Source organism: Diceros bicornis, chromosome 7 (assembly GCF_020826845.1).
Source record: "Diceros bicornis minor isolate mBicDic1 chromosome 7, mDicBic1.mat.cur, whole genome shotgun sequence".
Lineage (NCBI taxonomy): Eukaryota > Metazoa > Chordata > Mammalia > Perissodactyla > Rhinocerotidae > Diceros > Diceros bicornis.
The window spans coordinates 79,591,406-79,614,195 of NC_080746.1; the positions used below are offsets into that span (position 1 = coordinate 79,591,406).

The 22,790-nt window shown below is 37.0% G+C and overlaps 1 protein-coding gene across 1 annotated transcript; it reads right to left on the reverse strand.

The window, feature by feature from the left end:
• Positions 1–16,877: 16,877 nt before the first annotated feature.
• FANCF (FA complementation group F) lies at positions 16,878–20,208 on the reverse strand. Its single transcript, XM_058546149.1, has one exon. It carries the CDS (start codon positions 20,181–20,183, stop codon positions 19,104–19,106), a length of 1,080 nt encoding a protein of 359 aa, XP_058402132.1. The 5' UTR covers positions 20,184–20,208; the 3' UTR covers positions 16,878–19,103.
• Between the last annotated feature and the right edge of the window lie 2,582 nt (positions 20,209–22,790).

Sequence of the window (22,790 nt, forward strand, 5' to 3'; positions counted from 1 at the left end):
CATTTACCTAAATTCTTTTAGGGAGTTAAGAGGGAGGTAACAAGAAAAATGTTCTGAGTCTTCTGTTTCTTAAAAATAATCTGCTTAAAATAACCTTCATCTTAATGATATACATCTGGGGTGGCTAATTTTGTTCCCCTTCCATCATAACTGAGCATATAAAGTGCTGAAGACAAAAAGCCCAAGCCCAGGGATGGATTTTATGCCAACTTTGTTAGAGCTAATCAAGTCTCCTGGCCGTCATCCTTAATGCTATTCATGTCAAATGCTATATATCTATTTATAACTCTAAATTCTAATTTCATGTTTGCAACTGTCTGCAGAGAAGTAGCCTCTCAAACTTATATATAAAATATATCTTAATTGACTGCCTTTTGGAACATCTCTATTTCTATATTAGCACCATTAGGCCACTAAATTTTGTCAACTATTTAAATTGTTTCATGAATTTTGCTTAGAACATTGAAATTGTCTTTTAAGTAGTGGAATGATGATTACTTAACATTAGTCTTAGATTTTCCCCAGTTACTCTGCTCTCCAAGACTAAATAAGTCTAAACAGCTTATTCCACTCTGCTTATTTCCCCAGCGAATCCTTACCATGGAGTGGAGCTTAGAAGAGATTTTAGGGGTCATAAGCCTGGTGTCTGGTATACCTTTTTGAGTGATGAACAGCCACTCATGTGTGCCTAAAAACTCATCATCTTCAATCCCTGCTAGGGAAGGTGGTACAATGCAGCAGTCATAGACGTATAAGCTTGACTAGGTTATTTAACTTTCTATTCCCCAGTTTCTTTATCTGTGAAATCAAGAGGATAATGGCACCTATCTTACATGGTGCTGTGAAGAATAAGTTAAATTAATAATCAAATAAATGAACAAGTAATACCAAATAGTGATAAGCACCATGATGAAAATAAAATAGACTCAGGTATTAGAGTAAATCAAGGGTGTAGAGGGTGGTGGTGGAGGGAGGGCTACTTCATACATCAATGGATCCAACCAACAAACCCAGCTCATATTCCTTCATCTGGCACACAAAGATATCACGACGTATTTTGTCAAGTATCTTGCCCAAATCATGATAAGTTTTGTCTATGTGATTTCCAAGAATATTTGTCTAGTAAACTCCATGTAAATGAAATAATCTTTGTTTTCGTGACTTGTTCTTAGTGAATCTTTGCTGGCTGCCACTGATTACTTTGTGGTTGCACAAAGTAACAACAAGTCATGAAAACAAAGATTATTTCCTTTATGTGAAATTTACTAGGCTAATATTCTTGGAAATGCCTTAGACAAAACTTATGATTTGGGCAAGATACTTTTACAAGTTCTCACCAAATCATCTGTTCAGTGATTGGTTATGAACTTTGAAGTAGAAAGCATGATACTTGTTTCTATGTTCTCCTACCTACACTCAGATTATATAGAAAACCCTGGAAAGCTACTTCTTCAAGTTTGATTTATCTTGCTATTATGACTCTGTTAAAGAGAAAATTTATTCCTATATTAGTTAAAATGGAAGGAATACTTTATTCAAGACTATCACAGTAGGGGTGTTGCATTAAGGGACAGAGATCTGGCTCAACACTGCTCTGGATACAGCAAAGACTGTTGGAGATTTATAGCCAACAAGCAGGGTGGGGTAGAGTGGGGTGGGAGTCAGGTAGGGGGTGGGGGTTAGTGGATGGAAAATTACTAACAGGAGACCTCAAAGATGGGGGATTCTTGCTAGATTGGCCTTACAGAATTCTTGCTAGAGCCAGGCCAAGGACCTAGACATCAAAAGTAGGGTATGGAAAACTTGATCAGGTATCGAGAGCGAACAAATATCAAGGGTAGGGAGATGACTTAGCGGGGTTATCTGCTAAGACTGGGCTGAGCAGGACAAAGACAGGACTGGACAGAGGCCAGCACTGAGGGTTAGTTGAAAAGAGGGTTCAGAGGAATCTAACTAAAGTTTAATGGAGGAGAGAGTCTTTGTCAACTAGAAGTCACTCATTTTAGTTGTTAATTTCTCTCTGACGTGGTATGGGTTCAAAATTGAAAACAAAAAGAAACCAAAAATAATGAGGACTGGTTATGAAATGAATGAATGGCAGTATCGTCAGTGATTTTTTAAAAATTTCCGCTTTAGCAATTTCTGGACTCAGTTAAAGCTTAGCAGTATCGCTCCTTTGGAATAGCCTGAAGGAACGGTTATGGGGACAAACACTTAAATAATACCTTTCTTTAGGGCCCATTTTTTGACAGTTATTCTATAATGGGGTTATTGTTATATTATTCACCATGCATAATTATATCTCCAAGAAGCCATTGTAAAGCAGATATTTTTATTCACACCAGAGTTTCAGAATAGAATATTTAAAACGTAACAAATTTCTATTTATTCAATTTAACGTAAAACAGGATATTTGAGTAATTGTTACACACCTTTATTTCTTTCTTCTAATCTTAACACTGTGTGTCTTTATGTATTTATCCATAATTAGGACATTAAGAAAGGTAGATATTTATTTGATGACTAGTAGATAATGTTAGCCAATATGTTACCTTTTAAGACAGGCCAATAGTTTGCAATTTCTAATTGCAGAAAGGTCACAATTATCTCTACCCTTCAATCAATCTTTCCTGACTCAAAAGAATGTTTGAAAGGAACTTGGTTTGGTGCCTCCATCTCAAAGTTACAGACAAATCATTTTCAACTAACAGATCTAATTATAAACAAAGTATGACTTTCCTCCTAACCTTTTAAAAAGGAAAACAAGTTCTAGCAAAATAAATAAATAAAAATAAATAAATGGTCAAAAAGTTTGGTTGTCAACTATATATAATTGTTTATAGCAACATACATGCACATATTTTGTTTTATCATTTAGCTGGTTATCTCTTTTCTCTGGCTTCTCTCATCTTTGTGCCTTCCACTGTTATGACATATATTAGTAGTCCAGGGAGAAAATGTATCTGATTGCTGCACAATTACTCTAAAAAGGAGATAAATCAGTTCCAAAGAGTCTACAGATCCACATTTAAAATTTATCAAATCAATGTCCCGTTGATGAGTATAAAATTAATGTGTCTAGTCACCTGGGTAGTGGTTACCAAATCAATTAGATGGCAGCTATATTGACTTATCTCTTCAACTGCATTCATAAAGATCATTCTTAAGGAAAATGTTTGGCACTTTTATTGTATATAAAAAAATCATATATGCTTACTTTAATTCAACAAAAGTGCAAATAAGAAAGTGAAAATCAGACCCTATCTCAATATTTAGAAATAATGATCGTTAAATTCAGCTGAACTGCCAGATACTTTTCTATGCATAGATCTATGTTTATGTCTATCTGTCTTAATACTTATATCAAGATCCACATTTATATAGATGTGCAGATAGGGAGTTAAGTAGGTAGATAGTAAGCAAGTGCGTAAATAGACAAAAATAACATTACAAAAATTGGTTTTACCGGATAAACTCACTGAAGTATAAATTAAGAAAATTGCTAATAAATAGTTAAGAGATATTAATGACTTAAAGATCCCTCTATGGGAAAAACATAACTGTCAGAGTCTAATCAAGAAAACAGAGCCCATGCCAGGTGGTCCATTAGAAGGTTTATTAGAGGAAATTTACATTGAAGAACTAGTTAAAATAGTTACAAAGAGCCAAGCAATCACTAAAAAGAGCAAGAAGACACATCACCATCCAGGAACAAAGAAGGAAGTGGTTTATCAGAATTCAGGAGCCTGGGATTCCCAGAGGGAGGTGGGCCTATGGAGTGTGGGAGATCAAGATTTGGTCACCCTGAAATCTATAGCTTTACCTTGATTGTTTTCTCTGAGGGACATTTGACCTCCCCCACTAACTGCCTAAAGAATTTGACATGGTGGCTCCTTCCTGGAACAGATCTATCATGATGGTTGTAAAGATAACGTAGGGTAAATGTTACAATAGGAAAGGCACCAACAAGCCCCTCTTATCAGAAGTTCTGTCTCTCTGGCCACATTCTCTGGATGACCCTGTGAAGAGTTGCCAGACAATCATTTACATTTATAAGGGAAATCTCCATTTGTAAAGGTATCTCCCTCTCTGTTTTGAGAAGAGAGGGGGATGGCCTCATTTCTAGAGGCTTATCAATGTAGAAGTTGAGGCCTTGAGCTGCATAATAACCTTACTCTTGTTTACTGTGCTTTAGTGGTAATCTCCTGTAACTGACTCCCCCCACCCCCAAGATCCTCCTTGTTGTTGGCTGAACATGGTATTTAAGACGAGAATTTCTGCTATTGTGTTGAGAAATGCAGTGTCCCTGCTTTCTCTCATGTATACATGTTATTAAACTTGGTATTATTTTCTCCTGCTAACCTGTCTTGTTAATTATTTGGCCAGCCATAAGAACCTTAAGGAAAAGGACAGAGGGAGATTCTCCCTCTTCCCCCCAACAGGAGACTGTTCTTTGGGTGTTGGAATCACATAGATAGCTATTGCCAGAGATGGTATCCAAAGCAGAGAGAGAGAGAGAGGAAGACATAAACTGGCTTCTCCTCATCCATCAATCTCCCTGCCAGTGATTCCCATTGGCTAAACCCAATTGGAAGTCTATGGGCAAGGAGGCCTGGGAAACATAGCTCATAGGGATTAGCTCCACGATTTATAGAGCAGAGCAAGGACAGAGTGAAAAGTAGACCTGGAAGCCAATAGACAAATTACTGGTGCCACTATTTTTAAGACTAGACCTGGAAGACAACAAAGTAGCAGATAAGGAAAGAAAAAAAAGATTAGGAGCAAGAAGAAAGAGTTGAAGACTTTTGTTAAGCCATATTTTAATTTAGGACAGTATTGATTGACTTTTTTGTCACAAAAGATGGAGAAATTATCTTTTCTACTTTCCCCCTCTTCCCTTTTCTCCATCTCCCATTTTTTATCAGTTATATATTTGTTACTTGGTCAAGATTTATAACATGCATTATACTTATACACACTCATATACATTTGAATAGATTCAATATTTACCAGTCTTCCCCCATGCTTGTACTCTTTAATTTATTAATTATCATTTGTTTGAATTTGATTTTTAAATATTTCTTTACAAAGGATTCATATCTGCAACATTTCTTGAGTTCTTGCATGAGATCTTGCCTCCTTGAGAATGACTGTTGTCATACTGTTAAAAAGATGTATAGCTGAGTATAAAACTCACGACTCAGATTTGGGGGCCATTGCTTTCCTTTCTTCAGGAAATGAGTGTTGCACTCATTTTTGCATAGGCTCCTCCTTTTGTCTTTCAATTGCCTGGATCTCATATACAATTATGTTATTTTTAATTTTTTAACTAAATTTCCTAAGTTCTCTTGTGATTAAGAATTTCTGCCTGCTACCTTTTTCTTGACAAAATATCAAGACTAGCCTAATGTTCTTCCACCATACCTTTTCACCCTCTATCAGAATACCATTTATATTGCTTATTTTCCTTGTGGCATTCAATCTTGTTGTGGGGAAATCTGAGGCCAACCTGCTCTTTTTCTTTATAGTTGACTCATTTTTTCCATCTGGCCCTCTGAAAATTTCTGCCTTGATCCTTCAAGTACAGTAACTTAATCAACACATACTACTTGATTGTTTGCTGTTGAGTTTTCCTAGAATGTGATATGGCTTTTCATTCTTTAGGTTTAGATTTTTTCTTATTTCGGGTTTTTTTTTCCTATTATATTTTTGAATATTTTTATTTGTTCCATTTGCCGGGGTGTTGTCTACTCCAAGGACATTTTAATGCCCTTTATTACCCTTCAGTTAAACTGCGTTTATCCTTCACATTTATCTTCTCAATTATTTCCTTAATGTTTTTCTCTCTCATGCACCTTTCATAATTACTAGGATTATCTCAAACCTTTCTCTGTGTCAGTAAATTGAAATTCTCTTTTTTATAAGTTTTATAAGTTTATTACTTATTATTTCTGTAATAGTAGTTTTGTGTCACAATTTGTTTCTTCAGTTTTACATCTCTCTTCATTTCTATCTGTTGTCTTTGAGCTCTTTTTTCACTGAATTCATTAGCTCACTGTTTTTCTATAGTATGAAGAACAGCTGGAGAATTTTACCCTTTCCTTTGAGTTATGTTTTCGTCAAGAATAGTTTCAGGCTTGTTTATTATATGCTAAACAAACTCTTTCTTCCTTTCTGTCTGTCTTTGTTTTTCTCTCTCTTATTTTTCTTTCTTTCTTGCCGTTGTGGTGTGTTTGCATATTTTCCATTCCACTTCTTTTCATCTTCTTTCTGCCTAACGTGGGCAACTCTGTCCACTCATGCTTTCGTTGAGTAGTCTTATATCAGTATCCATGAATTAGGAATATATATAAGCAAATATGAATTCAAGGACTCTAAAAACGTTTTCCTATGAAGCCTGGGTCAATGGCCTACATGCTGTAAATCAGTGCAGCAGAGAAAAGAACTAAGTTTTGGAAAGCGTCGAGTTATAATTCTCTTTCTTTCACTGACTAACTGAATGACCTTGGACAAGTTCCCTGAACTTCCATTTCCTCATTTATAACAATGCCATTTATTTTGCAAGGTTATTGTGTTGACTAAATAAGATAATGTAAGTAAAAAGCCTAACAAAGTATCTGGCAAATAGGAGATGCTCCATAAATGTTAACCTCTCTTCCTGCAGGCCCCAAGACTCCTCCCTACCCATCACTCCAATGCTTTGTTCATTTAGCTAGAAACTGCTATTAGAAGTATTGCTACTCTTTTAAGAAAGAAGTGATTGGTGAATGCATGAGGCACAAGATGTTGTAAACTATGCTCATTTTTAATCTCAGTTCCAAGAATAACTGTGTTTTCTTTCTCTTCTCTTCCCCTCCCTATCAAAATTAAAGGTAAATCTATACTGGCTTTCCCTTTGTTCTTAAAAGACACACTCCAAAACCTCTTTATTTGTTGGGTTTTTTGACCTAACTCTATCCTACTATGACATTATAACATTTTGATAGCCAATATTCCTTGTGGCTTCATTTCTCCCCTCCACCAGTGAGTAAGAGACCCTTATTTCCTTGGAGAGAGGGAGGATACAATGATATCAATAGGATCCTAAACAGGTTTTTCAAAAGTTTTATTGTGGTTGTCTGTCTGCTTTTGAATTCTGAAAATCTAGTTGTGCATGTTAAGAGCGCATGTATGGAAGACTCAGACCACAGGATTATACAATGAACCACATTATGAGGGAAGATTACGTGATGCCATTAGACCAGTTTTCCTATAGAAAAGAGATTCAAATTATTTTCTGAGACAGGCACAGGAGTTTGGAAAGGATTTGGGAAAGAGTTTAGATGTGAGTGTGGAAGTCTGCTTCCAACTTTACCTCCTCTTTGAGTCAAAACCCTAGAGAAATCATAGGAAACCCTTGACAGGTTTGGCTAAACAAAAGCAGAAGGAGCTTGAGAGCTTTTACATGACTTCCCATCTGAAACTCTGGAGACAGAGTTGAGACAGTCATGCAGAGTGCACCCATGCCGTCACGTAAGCATGGCAGTTCCCAAAAGACTAATGGCTTCAGATTCCTCATCTCTCTCCCCTTGAATTTTAGTTAGCTTCCATAGGACATTGACAAGGTATGGAAATTATTTACATACTCGAGAACTGAGAGGCTGTATGCCTAATGAAGTGGCAGGGGGATGCATCGAGAACCACTAGTATCAGCTGAGGTATGGACTGCTGAAACTAAAGTCTGGATGGAAGGTCAATTTATTAGTGATAGATTATTTGAAATTTGATCTTAACATCCATTCTGGATTCAAATTCAGATTGTGGAGGATTCAAGAAGCTGAGCACATTCCAAATGGGATAAACCCAAAGAAATCCACACCAAGATACACCATAATCAAACTTCTAAAAACTATAGACAAAGAAAAAATCAGAAAGCAGAAAGAGAGAAATGACATTTTACCTATAGGGGAAAAACTATTCAAATGACAGATTTATCATCATAAACCGTGGATGCCAGAAGGAAATGGCACATTTTCAAATGCTCAAAGCAAAGGCAAGTTAGCCCCAAATTCTATATCTGGTTAAATTATCCTTCAGGAATAAACGGGAAGTCAAGACATTCACAGATGAAGGAAAATTAGGAGAATGTGACACCAATAGACCTACCCTAAAAGAGTGACTAAAAGAAGTTCTTGAATATTCATGCTCTTAATTGTTTTACTAAAGGAAGACACAGTTATTATTCTCCAAATTGTATAATTGAGAACATGGAAGCTTAGAGCAATGAAAGAATTTATCCAAGGTTGTCCAGAGATAGTGCTATATGATAAAAATCAGTCATAAAAGAAAGCCATTTAACAAGGTTTTTCATTTATTTCCCACTTTTTGTCTCCTTAGTTACACTTTAGTTACTTACCATAAAAAAAAAATCATTGCTTTTTTAAATCTTCTTTAACTCTTAAATGGAATTATAAATGCCCTTCAATTGTAATATTATACTAGCAAGTATAATATTCCATTCACAGAACTAGACTATAAAAATGGGTATAATACGTTTAACAAATTGCAGAAACCATGTTCTTTAAATATCCTGCCTTAGCTAACGTCTATAATGACAAACAGTGAAATCATTTTGCATCTACTGGGGCCAATTTACTGGTGCAGTGCACAAGGTCCAGGGCTCCCAGCTGTAATTAGAAAATGGTGCCTGCTCTTGATTAGTTTTGGTTACTATAATAATTCCATGTGCAACCTATGCCTGCTGACTAGTGGACTAGATCGTGTATCTTCTGTAAATTGCTCTTGTTAGTCACTGGTAATTTATTTTATGTTTCCAACAACAATTTCAAACCAATCGTGTCAGGAACACATGTTTTTGCAATTATTGGAAAAACAGACCAGAGAATGTGTACCTCCAACCTCATCCCCACTCTTAGCTATTAATGTTTATGGAAACTACTGAATATTTTTGAAAATCATCAAAGATTGTGAACATGATTTTTTTAAAATACAAGATTGGAAAAGATACTCCCTTTCTGCCCAGAATATTTATTACAAAATTATGAGATCTCTTTATCTCTAGAAGAGACTATAAAATAATTTATAATCTGCGTTGTTTTTTGTTTTCTGCATTTTGATAGTCAACTTATTAGTGATAGATTATTTGAAATTTGATTTTAACATCCACTGTGGATTCAAATTCAGTTAACATTTTTAACGTACCTAGTGTGTCTGAGATTAGCAAAGAACTTTTACCCATTCTTGTCTATCTATATTCAGTGAAAGCTAACAGTGTGCTATTTTCTTATTTCATTTTTGGCATATTGTCAATGTTCATAAATATATGCACAGCCTCAAACAGAATATCTTACCCAATCAGTATTGATATTGTGTCAGAAGCTTGGTATAATAATGAATATTTCAACAGCTATTCCATAGAGATTTGAACAATTATGGAGGGTAAAATATCCAATATTGATCTACACATATGTCTATACCTCACATATTACTTTCCAGATGTATTTTATTTTAAGAAATAAGAAATTCGGTTCATAACATAAAAATATCTAAGCTAAGTAAGTTGGTTTGTAATAATTTTTAGCACAATAAATCATAGTCTGACATATAAGTAGGTGATCAAATGCTTATTGAATAAATGAGTAAAAATTTGCAATACATATAAAACTGAAAGGTTATATATAAAGAGGCTTTATTTGTAACGATAAATAAATAAATTTGCCTTTAGAATAAATTTATGTTAAATACTGATGTGTAAAATGCAAATTTCAAATACAAATTTCAAATATATCCCTAACACTGAGATTATCATGGACCTCATTCAGAATGTGACAATACTACTTGTATTATATGTATAAATATAATATATAAACTCATTATTCACATTTATATCCCTATGCTTATACTTCTGAATTACTGCATATAAAAAATTACTAATACAGGATTTAAGTCCTGATCATTCATGAGATAAAAAGATAAAACCACAAAAAGACTTTAAAATACTGTAACCAATTTCAAACTCAAACCTTTACCCCAATATTAAGAGTAATGAAGCTTCAAGAGACAGTTGTATACACATTAATTATTGTAATTATTCAAGCTAGTTTCCCTCCAGGCCACCATATTTCTAAGCGAAAAGGGCATTCTTAGCCCACTATGACAATTAGCATCTGATAAATGAGGCCCCTGCCACACTTCTAATATAGTGATTGATCATTTCCAATTAATTCCTGGGAGAAATCAATGGTTCCTTCCTAGAGCATTTACATTAACCAATTTATGTTAATATGAATACCTGATATCCACAATTTGCTAGGGAAGATGGGCCATACTATTTATAACTGGTTACTACTTTAGAGCTTCAGTATACTGTTTCAGAGCTCACAAAATGTATAAAAGAGCTATAAAGATCAACTAAAACTGGGCAATTTTACTACAGCAACTCAATCTTGACATTGATGAATGTTGTTCCAACTCAAATGCAACAAAACTGCTTTGGAAGATTTTTCAGATTGTTTGGTTGTAGCTTCGAGATGTTACTATATATTGGGGCCCCCACTCGTTTCATTTGGATTTCTACTCCTTGTAGCCACTACTAAAATGACTTCTGTTTCTTAAAGATATGACCCAAAGGGTGACGCTCTAATCCAACATCTACTCCATTCCTATGCATTCATGAACAGTTGTCAACTACTTAACATATGTCAGTCATAGTGTGAAGGCTTGGACTTGCAAGCAAAACAGAGTCAGTCCTGTCCTCACTGAGCTAATACGTTAGTGGAGACAAACACTACCACTATAATTCATAGGAAATGAATGGTCTGGAGGAAAAATAATAGGGTGAGACATATTTAGATAGAGGCATTATGGTGAGAGAATGAAATTAAGCCGAGAAGTGGCAGACCTGAGAACATTCTTGGCTGAAGGAACAATGTAAGCAAAGGTCCTAAGACAGGAAAAATCTCAGCCTATTCCAAGAACTGAAAGAATTCCTGTATTTCTGGAGTGAATAGAAATTTGGCTTAATATAAAATAGCTTATCTCTGGAAACAAAGAGAAGGTGAAGTACGTGGGTAGAGATGCTAGTAAAGATAGATGTATTGGTAAGAGTCTGCCTAAGTTCTCTTTCTTCCAACTTCTCAGTGACTATGACTGAGAGTCCACCTTGAGCTGTTAGGTGGAGTATGGATTGTAGAGGTGCAGTCAAGAAAGCAGAGAAATAAGCTAATTGCAGTGATCTGGCAGTGATATGATGGCTGGGACTAGGTGACCATATAAATTATCAGCCCAACACTTTAGAGAATAAAAGGGGAGGCGTGTAGTAATTATGTCAGGATGACAGGCATAACCCAAATCTGTCCTGAGCAAACAAGAATTTATGGCCACATCATGTATACCAGGGTGATGAGTGGAAATGAAGATAAGGGAAATATGTTGATGGAATGAATTTGAGGGTTAGGAGAGAGGAAGAATTCAAGGATAAGTCCCAGGTTTCTGCCTATTTTCTGAGAAATCCGTGGGGATAGGCAGGCTTTTGTTGGGATATTAAGAATTCTGCTTTGGATACGTTTGGTTTGAGAGACTTGTGAAACATTCAAGTGGGGATATTAGACATGAAGTTCTATGACAGCTCCGGGCTGGAGATATAAATTGTGCAACTGACAGCACATAGGTAGCATTTAAAGCCATGGAAATGGATGAGATCACATGGGATGAGAGTGTACACAAGAGGAAGCAGACTATTAAACTCTGAAAAATCCTGGGAAAGGCTAATTAGGGGAGGAGGAGCCAGAAAACCAGACTGAGAAAAAGCAGCTAGAAATATAAGAGGAAACCAGAACAGAGTGGTATCCCATAAGTATGAGAACAGAATTTCAAGTCTAGTTTCAAAAAGAAGGGAGTGGCCAAAATGTCTAATGCTGCTGAGAGGTCAAGTAGCTTGTTACCAGAAAAGTGTCCTTTGAACTTGGCATCATGGAGACGATCAGTGACTTTGATGAGACTTATTTCAGAGGAGTGTTGAGGGCAGAAGTTAGGTTGGTGTGAGTTAAAGGGAAAAATGAGGACTTCCACTTCTGGCAAATCCATGGCTATATCTTCAGGAGGGCCAGTTGCTACTTTTAGATTTTCAAGAAAACATGCTTCTAATGCTTTGTTGGAATTTCCGGAAATAAAGAAAATTTCCAGGCCATCTCTCTCCACCCCCTGACTGCCTCACCAAACATATATATCTCTAAAAGCAGGGAGATGTGAGCAGCATGCAAAAATGATTTGGAAACTATGCTTTGAGCAAGCCACGAGGTAGGGAAACTAAAGCCAAAATGCTTGCATTAAGCCAGGAACCTTGTCAATGTGGCCCTAGGTTAGAGGTGTTCACTGGTTCTGAGAGAAGCAATTGAAAGTGCCCTCATGGGGAAAGAATACCCAATTTAGATTCCTACATTTCCATAGACTGAAATCAAATAAATGTGGACTCACAATAAGAAATCACAAGACATATAAAGAAATAAATCACCATGAGTGAGAATCACAGAAACAACAACTAGGTTCAGATCCCCACAGACTTCAGGTTTTGAAATTATGACTACAGAATATAAAATAATCTTAAAAAAATAAAAATAGAATGACAAAAAATAAGTATGCAATATGAGATTATCAAAAATGATCAGGCAGATTTGGATGCGGTGTGTGTGTGGGGGGGAAGCCAAATAAAACATTTAGGAAAAAAATGTTGTTGAAATTTAAAACTCAATGGATGGATTAAATATCAGATATCAGGCGCAATTAACAAGAATGTACTACTACTACTAAAGATATAGGCGAAGTCAGTGTGACGACACCCCAAAACAGTTATCTGGAAAAGAGAGAAGTGTACTTGTCTCCCATATAACAAGACAAGCTGGGTGAGCGGACTCTGTTCTGCCATGCTGAGCATGCAGCTTCATCTCCGTCTACAGCAACTGTTCCAGTCCTCCTGGGCCATAGGATTCAAGGCAGCTCACTAGCACCACACTGACTTTACAGCCTATTTGATGGGAGAAACAGCATTAGGGCAAACGGTTTCATATTTCTAGGGTGTGAATCCTAAGTTGTGCATATCAATTTTGCTTATATACAAGTGGTCAAAACCTAGTGTATGGCCACGTGTAACTGCAAGAGAAATTGGGAAATTTACCCTCTAGTTGGATGGCCATTTCTAGCTGAAACTTGGGGGTGAGATATTATTACTAAGATGAAGACAGGGAGAGGGACCCTTGGAGATAACAGCAGTTTCCACATCATAGAGTGATAGGAGTTAAGAACTATGAAAGAGAGGTTATAGGATATAAGGGTAGTATGAGAAGATCCAATATAGGCCTAATCAGTCACAAGAGACATTAGAAAAAGTGGAGGAAAAGAAACACTGAAAGAAAAAATGACCAGAGAAAAACACAAATCCATAGATAAATGAAACACAACACATAACAACCAAGAAAAACAGAGAAATCCACAAGTAGATATGTCGTAGTGACTGCATTTACTGAAGGAAGAAACATCTTTTTTCTTTGCTGAGGAAGATTCACCCTGAGCTAATATCTATTGCCAATCTTCCTCTATTTTGTATGTGGGTAGCCACCACAGCATGGCTGATGAGTGACGTATGTCCGAGCCTGGGATCTGAACCCATGAACCCAAGCTGCCAGAGTGCAAACTACTAGGCCATAAGCCAGCCCCTAGGAAGAACTATCTTAAAAGAAACCAGAAAGAGATCACTTAGAAAAAAACTACAAATAGACTGACAACAGCTTTTTTAATATCAACAGTGGAAAACAGAAAAGAATTATCTTTAACATGTTAACCTAGAATCACGTACACAGCAAAATTATCTTCCAAGAACGTTGACAAGATAAAGATATTTTCAGATAAAACTGAAAAAGTTTACCATCAAGAGAATTTCTAAAAAAACAACAAGGAAATTGATCCCAGGGGAAATGTCTGAGATGCAATGGGAAAGAAAACTTTTAAACATGTAGGCAAATCAAAATGCACTTGTCTGTATAAAATATTAAATACGGTGTTCTAATTTGTTGGATTTTTCCTTGAAAAGAACAAAATTCAAACACTGGATAAATTAATAACTTGTGAGTTGGGAGATGAGACCAGGGTTAATCTGAAGGTCCACTGTATGGTTAGGAAGGAAGATTAAGAGATTGACTAATTTTAGATATTTTCAAATTAAAAGTGGTAAAAGTTTTAAGAGTAAAAGCATAGGCATAGAATATAGCATCCCAAGTGGTAGAGGGAGAAATGGAATGAGACAAACAAACAAAACTTCAGTCAACCAAAAAGAGCTGACAGAGAAATGAAACAGAAAAATCAAGACAAATAGAAAGCACGAAGCAGGGTAGCAGAAAAAAATCCAATCACATTAACAATGAAACAATAACAGAAAAAATAGACTACAGAATAGAAGGTTTAACTCATTAAGATGATATAACAATTCTACTTCTTTGCATGTCATAAAATTGCTCAAAATACATAAAACAATAATTGATAAAATTTCTTGAACCAAGATCACAGTGGGGAATTTGAACACTGCTCTCTCACTTATTTGATAAGACAAATAGAAAAAAATTAATAAATATGCAGAACAATTGAACAAAATGTTAACAAAGTTAATTTTAAAAACATACATAGAATTCTATGTCCCAAAATTAGAGAAAACACATTCTTTTCAAGTACATGTAGTCCATATAAAAAAACTGACCACTTATTTGGACAATAAACTGAGTCTCAATAAATATCAAAGATTCAGCATAATATAAACTACATTTTCTGACCAAAATCAAATTAATTTGGAAAAGAATAACAAAAAGATAATTTTAAAAAATTCTTTATTCATTGAGGAATTTTAAAAATGATTCTAAATTCATAGATTAGAGAAGAAATCATTGTGGAAACTAAAATATAAATACTTAGAACTGAACGATAATGAAAATGTTACAAATCAAAACATGAGACTTGCAGTGAAAGCAGAATTTAGAAGACAATTTAAATGCTAATACAATAAAAAAAGAGAAAAGTTACAAATGAACCAAATGTCCTTGCTTAAGCAGTGAGGAAAGAACAGCAGAATAAAAGCAAAGAAGAAAATAGATAAAATAAGAGCATAAATTTTTGAAATAGAATAAAATGATATAACAAAGTGTTAGTTCACTGGGAAAAATTATGTAGTAGACGACATCCGGGGACACAAATCAAGAAAAAGCAAAGACAGGAAATAAAGAAATAAGGCATAAGGAAAAATAGGAATAAAAATGAAACAGAACTACAGATACACTAGTGATAAAAAAGGTAAGAAAATATTAGTGATAAAAAAGGTAAGAAACAACTTTGTTCCAATAAATTTAAAAGCTTAGATGAAATAAATTTTTAGATAAATGTAACTTATTAAAACTGACTTAAGAAGAAATAGAAAGTGTGAACAGCTCTTATAACCACTAAAGAAATTGAAATTGTAATTAAGTCATTCAATTAAAAAAAAATTAGGCTCAGATTGTATTCAAGAATAATTCTATAAAACTTGCAAGGAACTGATCATTCCAATTTTATAAAACTCTTACAGAGAACAGGAAAAAGAGGAATAGTCCCTAATTCATTCTGTATGGCCAATATAATCTTGGCATTAATTTTAAACAAAAGAAATGTAAGAATAAAAGTGACAGGCCAATCTCACTCATGAACTCAGAATCAAAAATCTAAACAAAATATAAACTGAATTGAACAGAATATTAAAAAGTTAATACATTTGACTAAGCTGAGTATCCCAGAAATGGAATGGCAAATTATCATTAGAAAAGTTAACATAGTAAATGTGGGAAAAGACCTCAACATTTTCATCTCATTACATAGAGGAAAAGCATTCAACCAGCATTTATTGAGGACTTATTCTATAATAGGTGCACATTTTTCTTTATTTTTAAAGTCTAAACCTGAAAATATTTGATAACTTTATAAAATCTAGAAATAGCATGTACATTTACTATAGCTATGGAAATAGCAGACATATGACCAAAAGACGGAAAAGAATACACAAAAACAAAAATAGTGCTAAGGTGACAGGATATCCCTTTAATATTGTTATTGTATTATTTATCCCATAAAGTGTATTTAAAATATTAAACTTCCAACCTTGTTTTATTTTTAAATTTATTTTAATGGTCAATTCTTGATGATGAGTCTGTTTCTTAGTTCTTATTATACCTTCATGTATGGTTGCTTTTCATAAACACTAATGGATGAAGTGTAGATCATATTTTACAAACATTTATTTATATGTTTATCAATTTAAAGAAGAGAAAATAAGTGAATCTGCCTGTTTATAACTTCTGACATAATTTTCATATTCATATTTCAGATTTTCATTTCATATTTCATTTTATTCTTTAATTATGCTAAGTTGTTAGAAATGGTGGAATTTTTCCATTTTATAGATGAATAAACTCTGATTCAGAGAGTGAAACGACTTGGTAAAAGTTACAGCAGTAAATAATAACCCAAATTTATACAATATTCAACAAGTATAATGCATCTCATGTGCTGGGCCCTGTGTTAGAGTATAAGATGATGATACAGACCTTTTAATTCAATTAGTTTTCAAATCACCAATCTACCTCCCTAAAAAAATTTTGTGCAGCGAATTTAAGTTAGAAAAGATCCAGATCCTTGTTGACTTTACCACCTAAGAGCCATACAATGTTGGACAAATCACTACCCTAAATCTCAGTTCCTTGATTAATAAAATTCGACGCTCACAGCACATGGCCCTGTCTTACAGATATATTAAGAGGTTCTGCTCAGATGATTTAATTATAGAATTTTGTAAACTATATGACACCATACAAACGCAAAGCCTTATTTATTCACTAAATGCCAAATCTTTCACATCTTCCACTAGAATCAGAACCTTAATAAACAGCCATCACAGACACAACAGCATTTAGTTTTGAAATATTCTAACATACTCAGTAAATATACAAGCAGCCCAAGAGTAGTTCTGAGAGAGCATTGAGATGGCTGTCCTCAGATGTTCTAACAGGAAACAACAGACATGCAGTCATTTTATCTGCTGGCTCACGAGAAGCTTCAATTTTTTATTCAATTTCCCATTCATTTCTCTCACTTTTTCTTCCTAGACGTAGATTCCTAGAGCGATAAGATTATTACTATATTCAACAGCATCTTTTAAGCCTTTAATTTTGTTTAAAACTAGATAAAGAAAATAGATTAAGGTTCTAACCCTGGCTTCATTTATTCAAACAAACATTTGGAGTACCTACCACATGCCAGGCGCTGTCCTAGGCTCTGGGGGGAAAACAACAAGATATAGCTTCTGCTGTCATGTTGCTTATTTCCTGCATGCCCTTGAGCATTGTACCTAATCTCTTTTAGCCTATATCCTGATTTATAAGAACAGTCTTGGTGTGAGGATTAAACAAGATTATCTATGTACTGAACATAGCATGGAGCCTAAAATAAGATATGGTAAGTATAAAAATGTATTTTAAAATTTTCTTTATCAAGTCTATATCAATTTTTATCATTTCGTCTTAGAGTGTGCCATGTAGCTGCAGAAATAGGGGAATAAGCTTACAAACTGTCATTCTCTAAAACTAAAGCTTAGGGTTATGGGCCAATATTAGGACTTGGCCAGGTAGAACTCTTCATTGGGTTATGTTTCCTGAAAAAAGACTTTCATGTAACTGACAGAAGGAATTGCCTTTCTTCTTGCATTAATGGCAAATGTTGTTGAGCTAGAAAAAGGAATCGGACCACAGGAAACAAGAACCTGTTAGTGTTAACCCAGGACATTCCAGAAAAATGAACTTGCTAGCGGACAGTAGCTTATTCCAAGTTCTACTATAGAATAAAAAATGGTACAAGATTATACAACTTCTTTTGCTCTAATTTCATTTCTGGAATTAAAAATGAACTTTCTGAATATCAACGTTTTCCAAAGATTTTTGCTACCAACTAACTGGGATACGGACAAAAATATCTTGATGAAGGGAAAGTTATAACCCACTAACAAAAATGAATCAATTTTCTTAATAAATTTTTCTTAAGTTTGGTGACACTCTGCCAGTTGTGGAGCACCTGGGTAAAGTCACAAAATTAGATTCCTATACACACTAAACAAATATTCTAAGCTGTCCCCATAGGGCAGCCACCAAGGGGAAATTAGAGAATTTAACTATTCTAAACACTTCATTTAACATATGAGGCAACTACAACACCAAGGTTGTGATTTATTAACCTAGTTAATGGCAGAAGCAGCACGGAAATCTGTGTCTTCTAATTCAGAAGTTTTGATTCTTATATCATCAAATACTGAATTAATATCCAAAGCCATATATTTGTATTTACTATGCTTTGAACAATTTTTTTTCTTGTCCTTAAGTCAGTGCTTTAAAGTACTGTTTGGTCTTTCCATTTCAGAGCAGTTAAGCTGAAGAAATGAGAAACAAACTTTCTGAACAACACAATTTTAATACATGTTCAGGCTGGTTAACTGGTTAGGACATTAGGTTAACCAGGCCAAAGTCTAGGGTTTAAACTCCAAATAAGCCAGTTAGCTTTTCAAATCAACATTTCTGACAACTCACTGTTGTAGTTAAAGAAAACTCTTCATTACCTGGGGGGAAAAGAACCCTACAAAAGTAAACCCTACCGATAGAAAAAAGTCTTGTCTGTCACTTTAAAGCTGCTTTTTCTTTAAAAACTACGTTATCTTTTTGGCATTCTTAGAAACGATCTTCTAAAAAAGCAAACTATTGTTAATTCCATGGCTTAAAGTAGGATAACTTCCAATGTCACCTCCTCTATCCAGAAAATCCATGGCACTACAAGCCAGTCACTTTACATATTTATAATTGTAAATTATAATTACACCTATTGTAAATTAGCACCTAAAATAATTTTTGGACACATGAAAGTATAGGAGATGTGGTGAGAACACCGGAATTTTAATTTTGTAAACCGTATATTCGAGTAATCAATAACAGAACGTGGCCCATAGGGAACCGGGGCCTGGGCGGAGACCTAAAACTCGTTTCCCAAATGCAATGTCATGTACCACTCCCAAGAGCCAACAACAGGTCTGTCCAGACGCTGAGGCCACGGACTTGGAAACCTCCATCCTGGGCCTTCCAGGACTCCAGCGCAGTTAGGACTTCATCCTTCAGAGGAGGAGGGGCCCGACAGAGGCTTTCAAACCTGCCGTACAACTCCTCCCAGGGCACGCCTTGGGGCTCTGCTCCAACCCAGACGCCCTGCTGCAGGTCGTAGCGCAGCTGGCGCCCCCAGTCCGTGAGGAGGCCCAGGTAGCCCCGGGAGAGCTCCGGGTGGCGGCCTGCCACGGAAGCTAACACGCCGGCGGGGAGGCGGCGGCAGAAGGCGGCCATGATGTCCGACCTGCCCAGAAGCCAGCGGACCAGCTCGCGACGCCCCTCTCCGGCCGTGCTGGGGGTGCCGGGCTCCAGCTCCTCTCCCCGGGGCCGGGGGCTCGACGGCGGCAGCAGCAGCGCGGCCGCCACCACCTTCAGGAAGTTGTCGTGGGGCACGCGCTCCCACAGGCTGCTGAGCAGCCCGCCGGGGCCCGCGGCCGCGGCCCGGCCCGCCTCCCGCAGGCGCGCCAGCAGCAGCTCCGCCTGCGTCTTCATCAGGGCGTCCTCCTGCAGGACCGGGCTCTCCCTGGAGCCGCAGAGGCGCAGCATGTGGACGGCCGACCGGCGGCGGGCCAGGCGGGCCAGGCGGCCTTGCAGCGTGTCCTCGTCGGCGCCCGGGACGCCGGGGCCGGGAAAGAGCTGCTGCAGCAGGGAGTGGCAGGCGGCCTCCCCGAGGGCCCGGTTCTGCAGCAGGCGCAGGGACAGAAGGAGGTCGCAGCGCCCCAAGGCCTGGAAGTTCGTCAGCCCCGGGGCCGCCGCCGGCCCAGAGCCGCCCTCCTGCCTCCACTGGTTCTGCAGCCGCCGCTCCAGAGCCGTGCGAATGCGGGCATGGCGGCCAAAGCGCCTGTGGACGTGGCGCAGGTAGCGAGCCCACTGCAGGGCCCTGCGCACGGTCGCGGGGTCCCAGGTGCTGACGTGCGGCGTGCGGGAGACGGCCAGCACCTCCGAGAAGCGCTCCAGGTGCTGCAGGAGCGACTCCATGGGGCGCGCCACGGCTTACTTCCGCCTTCACCTGGGAGACGGCGACTCTCTGCGTGCCGATTGGAGCGTCCGTGAAATGGTACGCCTCTCTGCAATGCTATTGGTCAAAGTCCCTGTCAATCCGACAGCGGCTTTAATCCGGGTATCCCGACTCTGGGAAATTTAAAGTGGGGAAGCGGCGTGCCAGTTTCACTTTCGCCGCCGATATTGAAGAAGCTCTTGGGGGAAGGGAACGTAAGTGTCGGGTATCCTAGCGCGAGTTCCCGGAGCCACGTGCGCGCTGCTAATAGTCGCGAAAGTCTCCGTGCTTCCTTTCGTTTTGGAAATAAGCCCTAGTAGAAATTGCCTGAGCTTTGCCTGTGACAGTCTGTGTGGAGGTTTATCAAAATTGGATAACGCCAGAGACAAGCTGTCACCTATAAGACAGGCTGTTACATAGTAAATGGACTTTTTAGTTCGGTTCGGTGTAGTAAAAATGCACTGACCTCCAATTAATTAATGCCACGCACTATGTTAAATTCGGGGCGTTTCACAATGTTCTTTCATTATTAGAACCGAAGCCCAAATAAATTGAATCAAACAAACAAAAACCTTCAAGATTAGTACTTCATTAAAAATTTTAAAGGAACTTAAAATTTTATTTCAAAATTGCACTGTTTTTTGTTTTCGTAGTTTCCACGGCAAAATAGCTTAGTTCACTCTTATTTCACTCAAATAATTGAGCGAAATGGCATTTAAGAACATATAGCAGAAACACACGTTTGGCTGAAGATTGCAGGAAGAGAGAGGAGAGAGGAAAAAGGACCCATTTCTGGAATATCATCTGGATTATTCACTCATGTATGCAGTCAACAAATATTTATTTGCTCACGCCTAGGAGTCACATTGTCCAAAAACCGACAATTTCTAACTTACTTAAGTTGATGACATAATAACTCATTTGAGCTGAATTTCTTTCCAATCCTAAAGACACTAACTAGTCAAAACTATTTTCAGTAGGTAGAATTGGTGTTTTGCTTTAACTAAAAGGTGAAGAGAAACAAATTTAAGAGGAGGAGAGTCATTTTTCATTTATTAAAATGAGCATTCCCACAGCTTTTATAAAATGAATACATAAAGCAGTGGTGCTTATGCTGTTAATTCAGTCTTATTTGATATTTATCAGTTAGCCCAACTCCCATTTGGTCCTGAAGTAGTTACTTGATTTTATTCTAAGGGTACTGTGTCCTAAAATCTTTGTCTTGGCTACTAGAAACTTTGAGCCAAATGTGCAGCCTACCTTTAGCAAATGTACAGCCGTCACTCAATTCATTTATTTATTCTTATTTGAGCACTTATTATGTCACATAGTGTAAGATTAGTGGTAAATAAAATAAATGTAGTCCTTGTCCTAGCGGAAGAGTTCGTTTCCTAACATGTAAGAGAGACATTAAACAAATAACCTCAAATGTGATAGGATATAATGGAGGTAGGTCAGCAAGACTTAAGGGTGATAGGAAAAGCCTCTTTAAGAAACTAACTTTTCACCTGAAATCTCAAAGATGAGTGTTGAGACAAGTTTTCGAGGTCGAGGGAACAGTTCATTTACATGTACCTGAGGTGAGAAAGCCCAGTCCATTCAAGGAGATGAGAGAAGACCACTAAAGGGGCCTTCAGTCCAGGATGGGATGAGACCATAGGGAAGAACTGTGCAGATGAACTTCTCCAACTTCATATCTTTCCACTTATCTATTTAAAATTTTATTCTATTTTAAATCCTTACTTGAGCATTATAATGTATAAATTTATACATATTTCACATTAGCCTATTTTCGTTAAATAGACACAATATCTATGAAGTTTTCCCCTTTAGAAGAAAGAAAAGCCTAGAGTTGAGAGCTTCTCCTCAATGTTCCATTTAATTCAACAAAATGTAATGAGTATTTATTAAGCTTCTTTCTGTATGTAAAGATTAGGGATTGAAAGATGGTTATGGCAAGGTCCTTCACTTCAAGAAACCTACATTCTTGAAGCAGAGATGAGGAGGGGCACAAGAACACTTAACTATAATGCAAATCAGATTTTATATGTTTTAAAAATTGTAAGAATGATTCTCTGAGAGACTGGTTGTATACTGACAGGAGAGTTCTGGGAAGGCTTTACAAAGGACTGATACTTCATGTAGGCCTCCAACTGTTGAGCAATCATGGAATAAAGGACAATTCAAGTGCGAGAATAACATGAGGTAAAACATATAAAGACATGAACGTGTATCGTGTGTGCTACGAACACTAGGACCCATCTCCCACTTCTTGGTTAGGATCCCTAAGTGTCTGGGGTGTGGTAAATTAGGACAAAGAACGGAAGGCCAAAGATCAGGAGATTTTGTGCCTGATTATGCCATACTGTTATTATGACTGTCTTTTAATATCCATTCTACCATCACTCCCACCCTCTTTGCATAATAATGATGCGCTTTGGGATATCAACTACAGCTCATCTCAAGGGGTAAAGCCTGATAATTTTGAGCCAGTCATTTTAATCCACCCCTCTCTTAATTCAGTAATTAATTTAGGAACCCAGTCGTAAGCCTATTGATGTATAGCATTTCCTAATGATAGAAAGGTG